We start from the raw sequence: 12,085 nt of genomic DNA, 5'->3' as shown, positions 1-12,085 counted from the left end.
AAAATAAAAAAAAATTATAGCATGTTGAGACTATGGTGTTTTTTTCACTGAAAACTTGGAGTTTTTCTCCCACAGAAGTCTCTAGGAGTGGAAAAAAAACTTCATAAACAAACGCCATGTGGATTTTTAACATTGGAGTTTTAGCGATCTAAAAAAGGGATAGACATAGCTTTTTAGTTTTATTGAATTTCGTAGGGTACCATAAAAAAAAAAAATGAATTCCAGACACATTATCTCTTCAAAATCCCAATGGTGCTCCTTCTTTTCTGAGCATTGTAGTGCGCCAGCAGAGCACTTTACATCCACATATGGGGTATTTTCTTATTCAAAAGAAATGGGGTTACAAATTTTGGGGGGCTTTTTTCCTATTTTTCCTGGTGAAAATGAAAAGTTTAGGTTAACACCAGCATTTTGGTGAATTTTTTTTTTTTTTTTCATTTTTCCATCCAACTTTGAAGAATTTTCATTAAACACATGTGGGGTGTTCAGGCTCACTATACCCCTTGTTACGTTCCATGAGCGGTGTAGTTTCCAAAATGGGGTCACATGTGGGTATTTCTTTTTTTGCGTTTATGGCAGAACCGCTGTAAAATCAGCCACCCCTGTGCAAATCACCAGTTTAGGCTTCAAATGTACATGGTGCGCTCTCACTCCTGAGCCTTGTTGTGAGCCTGCAGAACATTTTACGCCCACATCTGGGGTATTTCCGTACACTGTCTTTTTTTCCTTTTAACACTTGTGAAAATAAAAAGTATGGGGGAACACCAGCATGTCAGTGTAAATTTTTTTAAATTTTTTACACTAACAGGCTGGTGTAGCCCCCAACTTTTCCTTTTCATAAGGGGTAAAAGGGGAAAAAGCCCCCCAAAATTTGTAGTGCAATTTCTCCCGAGTACGGAAATACCCCATATGTGGCCCTAAACTGTTTCCTTGAAATACGACAGGGCTCGGAAGTGAGACAGCGCCATGCGCATTTGAGGACTAAATTAGGGATTGCATAGGGGTGGACATAGAGGTATTCTACGGCAGTGATTCCCAAACAGGGTGCCTCTAGCTGTTGCTAAACTCCCAGCATGCCTGGACAGTCAATGGCTGTCCGGAAATGCTGGGAGTTGTCGTTTTGCAACAGCTGGAGGCTCCGTTTTGGAATCACTGCCGTACAATACGCTTTTCATTTTTATTGGGGGGGGGGGGGGGGGGACAGTGTAAGGGGGTGTATATGTAGTGTTTTATCCTTTATTATGTGGTAGTGTAGTTTAGTGTAGTGTTTTTAGGTTACGTTCGCACTGGCGGAGGTTTACAGTGAGCTTCCCGCTAGAAATTTGCGCCACGGTGAAAAATTTGCCGCAGCTCATACTTGAAGCAGGAAACTTACTGTAAACCTGCCTGTGTGAATGTACCCTGTACGTTCACATGGGGGGGCAAACCTCCAGCTGTTTCAAAACTACAACTCCCAGCATGGACAGACAGACCGTGCATGCTGGCAGTTGTAGTTTTGCAACATGTACTGATGCTGGGAGATGTAGTTATGCAACAGCTGGAGGTGCGCAACTACAACTCCCAGCATGCTGAGACAGCTGTTTGGGCATGCTGGGATTTGCATTTTTGCAACATTTGGAGGGCTACAGTTAGAGACCACTGCACAGTGGTCTCTAAACTGTAGACCTCCAGCTGTTGCAAAACTGCAAATCCCAGCATGCCCAAACAGCTGTCTGGGCATGCTGGGAGTTGTAATTTTGCAACATCTGGAGGGCTACAGTGTAGAGACCACCGTGTAGGGTTCTCAGACTGTAGCCCTCTCGACGTTGCTAGGCAACTTACCGGCTTCCGTCAGATCCAGGGAGCCATCCTCTTCTGCCGCACGACATGCCGCCCGCGCCAATCATCGCAGCCGATCGCGTCCCGCAGCCTCCACCGATCGGTAAGTGGATCTTCGGCGCCCGGTCCCCTTCGGTTCCCCATTCTGCCCCGCCTATTGTGGGTGGGCAGGACGGAGAAAACGAAAGTTAACCCCCCTCACCCCCCGATCTGCTATTGGTCGTCGCTTCTGGGGGAATAGTGGGTACTGATGATCCCCCTGGGCATGTGTGCGGGGTGCCTGCTGATCGGTATCAGCAGTCACCACAGTCCGGGGACCGAAAATTCCCACGGGCGTACAGGTACGCCCTGGGTCCTTAAGATCCAGGTACAGAAGGTGTATCCATACGCCCTAGGTCCTGTACGGGTTAATCAATCAATGGTGACCAATGAGGACTTCTGACGGGAGATATGAATTTACAGAGCAGTGCTTTGATATTCCGCACTTCCATGGCTGGCGAGCTGAGCAGCATGCCACATGCTTGCCTGGCTTCTAAGTTAGGAGGCAGTGGGTCTCAGGAGTGCCATCAGTCCCTCAGCCCCTGTAGTACTACTCCCATCATGGAACAGAGTCTGTTTCATGATGGGAGTACCATAGCACCAAGGAAAATATACACCACCAAAGAAAAAAATAAAAGAACAGTTAGTAACATCAATATTACACATAATAAAATCATACATTACACATAATAAGTTAATACATTACACATAATAAATTCATACATATTTGCAATTTTAATATCATCCACAGGTCTCAATTCCATGCCCTGCTCCCAATAATTGGTCCCTGCTTTCAAAAAAAAAAACAACTTGTTTTAAAACATATGAAAACATAAAACTTCTTGTAAAACATAGAACCATAGCAAAATGGCCATTATAAAGAATTTTCTGTTGAAATGTGAGATGTTTTACACCATATTTCCTATAAGCGTCCTATAAGAGTTTATTTTCTCTTCCGCTTGACAACTTATTTCCCATCTTACACATGAAAGTTTCTGAAATGAAAATGCTAACTACTAACCAATAGGAACTCTTCCACCTTGTGTGACCTCAAGGAATGGAGCAGTGATCTGGAACACGGGAGGTTGCTGCTCATTTGAAAGCAAATGGATGGTAAATGGCATCTCTGCTGTTGTGAACTCCCCATCTGAAACTGAGAGCAAGAACAAAGAGTAGCAGTCAGATAATTTATTTCTACAACACTACCTCCAGACTTCGGTTTTATTTCACATGCTATGTTATGTCAGAACACAGTAAAGGATAAATTATTCTCCTTAAATACAGCTCAGCAGCTATTAGCAAAAGCTATTTATACAGCACATCTGGCAAATGTGTTTCTAATACCTTCCCATAATCCTTTTATATTCTTAAATGCATATTTATTGTAACACTATTTAATATATGCATTTATATTTTGTGGCTGTGATATTTTTGACCTTAATAGCCAGAAATACTTTGATTTGCAACATGCACTGACATTATGGTGATTAAAGTGGACCTGTCAGCACAAAAACATGGATGTAAACAAGCCTTTCCAGTGCTGAGATAATAGACCTTTTGTTACTAAGCAAATGAGGCTTAAAGGGGTATTCCAGTAGAATTATTATTTTTTTCATATCAACTGGCTCCAAAAAGTTAAACATCTGTCTGTCGGTCTCAGGAGCTGTCCAGAGCATGAGAGGTTTGCTATGGGGATGTGCTCCTACTCTGGACAGTTCCTGAAACAGACAGAGGTGTCAGCAGAGAGCACTGTTGTCAACAACAACTCAACTTAAGCATCTGATAAGTACTGGGAGGATTAAGATTTTTTTATACACGTAATTTACCAATATGTTCAACTTTCTGGAGCCAGTTGATATGACAATTTTATTTTTTAACTGGAATACCCCTTCAAACCCTTAAGGACGCAGGGTTTTTCCGTTTTTGCATTTTCATTTTTTCCTCATCGCCTTCTAAAAATCATAACGCTTTCAATTTTGCACATAAAATTCCATCTGATGGCTTATTTCTTGCACCACCAATTCTACTTTGCAGTGACATTAGTCATTTCACCCACAAATCCAGGGCGAAACGTAAAAAGAATTAATTGTGCGACAAAATCGAAGAAAAAATGTAATTTTGTAACTTTTGTGGGCTTCCATTTCTACGAAGTTCTTTTTTCGGTAAAAATACTACCTTATCTTTATTCTGTAGGTCCATACAGTTAAAATGATATCCTACTTATATAGATTGGATATTGTCGTACTTCGAAAAAAATCATAACTACATACAGGAAAAATGTATATGTTTAAAATTCTCATCTTCTAACCCCTATACCTTTTTCATTTTTCTGCGTACGGGCCGGTATGAGGGCTCATCTTTTGCGCCGTGTTCTGAAGTTTTTATGGGTACCATTTTTGTATTGGTTGGACTTTTTGATCACTTTTTATTCATGTTTTCATGATATAAAAAGGGACCAAAAATACACTATGCGCTCACGCCATTGACTGAGAGATTTAATTAACGATATATTTTTATAGTTCGGACATTTCCGTACACGGCGATACCACATATCAAAGGGGGGTGATTCAAACTTTTATTAGAGAATGGGTTAAATGACCTTTGTTAACTTTTTTTTTCCACTTTTTTTTTGCAGTGTTATAGCTCCCATAGGGACCTATAACACTGCACACACTGACCTCCTATGCTGATCCCTGCAAAGCCATAGCTTTGCACGGATCAGTGAGATAGGGGCTTGATTGCTCAAGCCTGTAGCTCAGGCTTGGAGCAATCAATCGACGATCAGACGCCGCAGAGACAGGTAAGGAGCCCTCCGCCTGTGCCCCAGCTGATCGGAAGATCGCGATTTTATCGCGATGTCCGATCAGCCAGACTGAGCTGCCGGGAAGCGTTTACTTTCGCTTTCAGATGCGGCGGTCAACTTTGATCGCCGTGTCTGAAGGGTTGACAGCGCGCGTCACAACGATCGATGCCGCGCGCTGTTAGCCCAGGGTCCCGGCTATGATTAGCAGCCGGGACCGACCCGGTGTGATGCGGGGTCACAGCGTGACCCCGTTTTAAACACCGGGACCGGGTGTAGGGCGTACAGGTACGCCCTACGTCCTTAAGGAGTTAAGAGGCCAGGTAAATTACCCAGCACAGTAAGAGCCCAGGTAAGTCCAGCCCATGTCCTCTTCTTTTTAACACCCACTAGCCTGCTTGTATTGGCCTATCCAGTTAGACTGACAGCCACTAGATGAAGAGAACATGGGCTCTTGCCATGCTGGTGAATGCCCCCTGGCCTTTAGTGCCTAAGTTACATAATAACAAGAAGGCTTGTATCTCAATGCTGGAAAGGACTATACAGATAAAAAAAATGTATACCTGGATTCCTTAGCGATGGGCTAATTTAAACCCCTGTTGTCCTGCTTTACTGTATTTATATGCCACAAGTCTAGCTTAAAAAATTCTTCCTTTTATTTTTGTAATTTCTTAAAATATGTTCATAAATCATCGAGTGGTAATAAAGACTGATAAAGTTTAAGCTTTCTTAATTTATTAATCCTTTCTAATCAGTTTACTGCGAAAAAAAAAAATATATATATATATATATATTTGTACACTACCTGTGAAGAAGAAATTCACTGATTCAGGAAGACCTAAAATAGATAAAAAACCAGCGTAAGCACAAACCTGGTAAATTGTCCTGCATACAATAATGAGATTTAAGTATGGAATTAACAGTGTAAAGGACTTCAGAGCAGTCAATTCGCTGCTATATTCAATGTGCTGCTGTTTCTAAGTGCATTGGAGCGATATTGCAGGAGATAGTCAGGAGGTAGGCTGGAGGTGGATACAATCTAAAAAAGGTAAGATTTGTTTGTTTAAAATTGTTCTCATCTTTAAAATGGCAGACTTGGTGAATTGTTGTGCATTTATTTCATATTCCACTCTTTGGAGGTTTGGATGCTGTCAGATCTGTAGACAGTTCTCCTCACTGCAGCAGGAAATAGCATTTCTGAATTCTGAGATGTTTAAATTATCTGTTTAACAAACTCAAACTGGGACTGCTGCAATGCCACTGCCACAGAGGACCCCTAGAAATGGCAAATGGGTTACTGTAGGTTCTGGAAGAATTAGAGTTGTGGATAGACGACATGTCCCACAATCTGTGGTTCTCCATAATTCATTTGCAGCACTCTCAGAATGTAAGGGCAACATGGATATTGGCTCAAGCACAGAGGGTGAGGAACCATTGAATCCTATGTCTAATGTATGCAAGACTGCACCCAAGGACAAAAAAGATAAAGTAAAATCTGAAAGGAAGAAGCTGTTGCTGGGTGATTCAATCATAAGACGCGTGGAGCTTAAAGGGGTACTCCGCTGAAAAACTTTTTTTTTTTTTTTTTAAATCAACTGGTGCCAGAAAGTTAAACAGATTTGTAAATTACTTTTATTAAAAAATCTTAATCCTTCCTGTACTTATTAGCTGCTGAATACTACTGTGGAAATTCGTTTCTGTTTGAAAAAAAGAGCTGTCTGCTGACATCATGAGCACAGTGCTCTCTGCTGACATCTCGTCCGTTTTAGGAACTATCCAGCTTAAAAGGAAATCCCCATAGCAAACATATGCTGTTCTGAACAGTTCCTAAAATGGACAGAGATATCAGCAGAGAGCACTGTGCTAGTGATGTCAGCAGACAGCTCTGTGTTTCAAAAAGAAAAGAATTTCCACTGTAGTATTCAGCAGCTAATAAGTACAGGAAGGATTAAGATTTTTTAAGTTGGGGGCCATGTGCGTTTACAAAGCCCCCCGTGGTGCCAGAACAGTAGAACCCCCCCCGACATGTGACCCCATTTTGGAAACTACACCCCTTACAGAATTTAATAAGGGGTGCAGTGAACATTTACACCCCACTGGCATTTGACAGATCTTTGGAACAGTGGGCTGTGCAAATGAAAAATAAAATTTTTCATTTTCACGGACCACTGTTCCAAAAATCAGACACCTGTGGCGTGTAAATGCTCACTGTACCCCTAATTACATTATGTGAGGGGCGTAGTTTCCAAAATGGGGTCACATGTGGGGGGGGGGGGGTCCACTGTTCTGGCACTATGAGGGCTTTGCAAACACACATGGCCTTCATTTATGAACACATTCTCTCTCCAAAATCCCAATGGCGCTCCTTCTCTTCTGAGCATTGTAGTGCGCCAGCAGAGCAATTTACATCCACATATGGGGTATGTTCTTACTCAGAAGAAATGGGGCTACACATTTTCGGGGGCTTTTTCCTATTCTCCCTTGTGAAAATGAAAAATGTAGGGTAACACCACCATTTTAGTGAAAAAAATTTTTTTTTTCATTTTCACAACCAACTTTTTTGAAAATGTGTCAAACACCTGTGGGGTGTTAAGGCTCATTGTACCCCTTGTTACATTCTGTGAGGGGTGTAGTTTCCAAAATGTGGTCACATCTGGGTATTTATTGTTTTGTGTTTATGTCAGAACCGCTGTAAAATCAGCCACCCCTGTGTAAATCACCAATTTAGACTTCAAATGTACATAGTGCGCTCTCACTCCTGAGTTTTGTTGTGCATCCGCAGAGCATTTTAAACCCACATATGGGGTATTTTCGTATTCAGGACAAATTGCGTTACAAATTTTGGCGGTCTTTTTTTTTTTCCTTTTACCGCTTGTGAAAATTAAAAGTATGGGGCAACACCAGCATGTTTGTGTAAAAATTGTGTAAAAAATGGTGTAGACCCCAACTTTACCTTTTCATAAGGGGTAAAAGGAGAAAAAGCCCTCCAAAATTTGTAACACAATTTCTCCCAAGTACGGAGATGCCCCATATGTGGCCCTAAACTGCTTCCTTGAAATACAATAGGGCTCTTAATTGGGGATTTGAATCCACCACAAAAATACCCCACGGCAGTGTTTCCCAAACAGGGTGTCTCCAGCTGTTGCAAAACTCCCAGCATGCCTGGACAGTCAGTTGTTACTGGGAGTTGTTGTTTTTCTACAGCTGTAGGCTCTGTTTTGGAAACAGTGCAGTACAAGACTTTTTTCATTTTTATTTGGGGGGGGGGACGACGACGACGACGACGACAGTGTAGAGGTATGTGTATATGTAGTGTTTTACTTTTTATTTTGTGTAGTGTAGTGTTTTTTGGATACATTCACACGTTGGGTTTACAGTGAGTTTGAGCTGGGAGTTTGAGCTGCGGCTGAAAATTTGCCACATCTCAAACTTGCAGCAGAAAACTTGTTGTAAACCCACCCGTGTGAATATACCCTGTACATTCACATGGGGGGGGGGGGGGGGCGCAAATCTCCAGCTGTTGCAAAACTACAACTCCCAGCATGCACTGGCAGACCATACATGCTAGTAGTTGTAGTTATGCAACAGCTGGAGGCACATTGGTTGCAAAACACTGAGCGTTTGTTACTTAACTCAGTGTTTCGCAACCAGTGTGCCTCCAGCTGTTGCAAAGCTACAACTCCCAGCATGTACAGTCTCTCAGTGCATGCTGGGAGTTGTATTTTTGCAACAGCTGGAGGCACACTGGTTGAGAAACACTGAGTTAGGTAACAAACTCTGTTTCACAACCAATGTGTCTCCAGCTGTTGCAAAACTGCAACAATCAGCATGCATTGACAGTCAAAGGGCATGCTGAGAGTTGTAGTTTTGCAACAGCTAGAGGCACACTGCTACAACTCCCAGCATGCCCTTTGGTAGGCGTTATGCCGAGATGGCTGCTGATATATATCAGCAGTCATCTCGTTCTGATCACCGCGTCTGGAGACGCGGTGATCCAGGAAAGCTGCGCCGTAAATGTACGGCGCTGTGCGCTAAGTACTTCTTAGCAGCGCTCGTCCTTAAAGGGTTAAAAACAACTTGGGTTTACTTCAGGGAGATCATGTGAAACAAATCTTATTGATTTTTTTTGATTGGGTGACTAAAATAAAAGATGGCGGAGGTGCAGTAGACATTGCATATCTAGATTTTAATAAGGCTTTTGACACTGTCCCACATAGAAGACTTATCAATAAACTACAGTCATTTATCTTGGACTCCCATATATTTGAGTGGATTAGGCAATGGCTGAGTGACAGACAATAGAGGGTTGTATTCAATGGAGAATATTCAGAGCAAGGTCTTGTTACCAGTGGGGTACCTCAGGGGTCTGTATTGAGACCAATTTTGTTTAGTATCTTCATTAGTGATATTGCAAAAGGTCTCGAAGGTAAGGTATGTCTTTTTGCTGATGACACAAAGATATATAACAGGGTAGATGTTCCTGGAGGGATACGCTAAATAGAAAAGGATTTAGGCAAACTAGAAGAATGGTCAGAACTTTGGCAACTGAAATTTAATGTGGAGAAGTGCAAGATAATGCACCTGGGGCGTAAAACCCCTCGGGCAGAATATAGAAAATTTGACACAGTCCTGACTCCAGTATCTGAGGAGAGGGATTTAGGGGTCATTATTTCAGAAGATTTAAAGGTAGGAAGACAATGTAATAGAGCAGCAGGAAATGCTAGCAGAATGCTTGGATGTATAGGGAGAGGTATAAGCAGTAGAAAGAGAGAAGTGCTCATGCCGCTGTACAGAACACTGGTGAGGCCTCACTTGGAGTATTGTGCGCAGTACTGGAGGCCGTATCTCCAAAAGGATATAGATACTCTAGAGAGAGTTCAAAGAGGATACTAAACTAGTCCATGGATTGCAAGATAAAACTTACCAGGAAAGGTTAAAGGACCCTAACATGTATAGCTTGGAAGAAAGAAGAGACAGAGGGGATATGATAGACTTTTAAATACATAAAGGGAATCAACACGGTAAAGGAGGAGAGTATATTTAAAAGAAGAAAAACTACCACAAGAGGACATAGTTATAAATTTGAGGGGCAAAGGTTCATGCAGTAATATCAGGAAGTATTACTTTACTTAGAGAGTAGTGGATGCATGGAATAGCCTTCCTGCAGAAGTGGTCGCTGCAAATACAGTAAAGGAGTTTAAACATGCATGGGGTAAGCATAAGGCTATCCTTCATATAAGATTGGACCAGGGACTATTGATAGGATTCAGATTATTGGTCAGACCAGATGGGCCAAATGGTTCTTATCTGCCGATACATTCTATGTTTCTATAGACAAATGGGAGACAGGCTACCTGTAAAAGAGAAGTCCATGATCTCACTCAAGTGAGGAGCTGCTCTTGGTGGACGGTAGAGAATGTTTTCAGCATTGATATCAGCTTGTGTAAAGTATCTCACTGGCATCCGGGGCCTGTCCTTGTGCTCTAAAGTTCCTGCATATTAAACAAAAACAAAAATTGTAGTGACTTTCCCCTTTTGTAAACTGAAATGCACTGCCAGAAACAGGGGAAAAAAAATAATTATCTACCTACAATGCATGTAATATCGAATACCATTATATTCACGTTAACAGCGATGCTCTATTTCATACTTTATGAGTAATGTTGATGCCACATAAGTTAATATGCATTGGATTGGGCATTAGTACATTCCACTAGGGTTATTACAACGGTGTAGCAATGATAAAGTGTTTATAAAACTCAAGAGTTATTATCTCTTAAGATGTAAACATAAGATGACCAATAAAATTGCACTATTTTGGCCACTGCCTGTTCAACTATGTGACATTTTCCAACAACACATGCCTCATAGGATGTTTTGCTCTGGAGCCTCACTAAATTTAATATTGTGTTCTTTAAGGCCGGATGAGACAGTAATATGTGAAGAAAATTTAATTCAGCTGACACTTGAGTGACTTATCTAAAGAGCTCCCTACTGTGATTTTCCACAAATGTATTAATCTCTAGCATTTTAGGCAGCTAGTTAATTAACTTCAATAAAAAATGATTTACCATAAATCCTTGTTATTAGATAGTGCTTACAGCCAATTTATACTGCTCCACCGCAACAAAGCCTGGAGAAATGTACTTTGTTGCATAGATCATTGCCTTAACGGTGATTAGGTTATCAGAAAATGACCTATTGTTTAAATCAAGTTTTTATGTAAAACATATTTTTTAAAGAAGTAATGGTGATGTTTTTCTAATTTTACTATATATATTTTAAAATAATCCCGAAATCTTGCAGTATACTGATCTGAGGAAGGGGGGTGGCTCCCCCAAAACACGTCATCCATTTATTTTATTGTTTTTATACTTAATAAACCACTCCAGTGTTTGATATTATTCCTGGTTTGGCTTTTACTTCTTACTGGATCCAGCAGCGCCACCACAAGGGTTAGGCTCAGAGCATACGTGGCACAATGCATCAAATTGGTTGGCATGGCTGCCATCCTAGAAGGAAGCCCTACAGACATACAATTGTAGTAATACAGAGTCCTGTATTTCTCTGCCTTGGGAAAAGTAGGGAGAGCTATATTTAGAGATGAGGGTGTGGAGCAGGAGGCTTGCAAAGCTATATGATGCCCGCACTGCTGACTCCTGTGACCCAGATATGATGCCAACAGGAAATTTATGTAAATAAACAAACACACATCAGAAAATCACCAACACCAACAGAGGATGACCAGGAGCAAAGTTGCTAAAAACATTGGAGGACACAACAAGGAGGGGGGGAGGGATTACAAATGATGGTCTATTACAATAAGAAAAGGTCGGACGACCCCTATAAATACATTACCAAAAAAGGAAAAAGAACCACCTAGACTGCACAACATTTATTTCCTTCACATGGTGGGGTGGAAAATAAATCAATCAATACATTCTACCACAGAGAAAAATCCATGCTATATTTTCTACAGATTATGCATAGAAAAGCTAAGGATGAATCCCACTAAATTACATTCACAGCTAAAATTTAAGGATCAGCCTCTGATTTTTTTCTATGGAAAAAGACGAGTGGGGGCTTAGAGTATGGTCGCTGACCAAGTGCATATTTTTCAATACAATGGTTTGCCTTATAGAAAACATGGTAGTTGAGACTAGCACAACCTAAGTTGAAGTTCACAACCTAAGCTAAATTCTTCTCATACATTACTCAGACACTGAACAAGCAGGGAAAAAGCTGGGAGAGTAGAACTCAGCAGGGTAAAGAATTACAAATGTAGTATCCTATATAAATGAGATCGAAAATATCCCGAAGTTCAGTACTGGTAAGTAAAGAATGTATTTATAAAATAACACAACTTTATTTATGTATAATATATGTAGAACGTTATGCAATGGCACTCACCTATTAAAAGCATACTCT

General features: G+C 41.1%; 1 protein-coding gene across 2 annotated transcripts in view; it reads right to left on the bottom strand.

Annotated features, from left to right (window-relative positions):
- The window catches only part of FRAS1 (Fraser extracellular matrix complex subunit 1), a 596,246-nt gene that overhangs the window by 126,721 nt on the left and 457,440 nt on the right, over positions 1-12,085 (bottom strand). For both annotated transcript variants that reach the window (XM_056568808.1, XM_056568807.1), the window contains exons 34-36: positions 10,012-10,149; positions 5,463-5,495; positions 2,879-3,010 (exon numbers count right to left, since the gene is read on the bottom strand). In XM_056568808.1, coding sequence (XP_056424783.1) covers positions 2,879-3,010; positions 5,463-5,495; positions 10,012-10,149 — 303 coding nt within the window. The remainder of the gene's footprint in view (positions 1-2,878; positions 3,011-5,462; positions 5,496-10,011; positions 10,150-12,085) is intronic.

This window comes from Hyla sarda, chromosome 1, assembly GCF_029499605.1.
Source record: "Hyla sarda isolate aHylSar1 chromosome 1, aHylSar1.hap1, whole genome shotgun sequence".
Lineage (NCBI taxonomy): Eukaryota > Metazoa > Chordata > Amphibia > Anura > Hylidae > Hyla > Hyla sarda.
The sequence above is the reverse complement of the archived record's forward strand: the minus strand, read 5'-3'. Positions and strand labels throughout refer to the sequence as shown.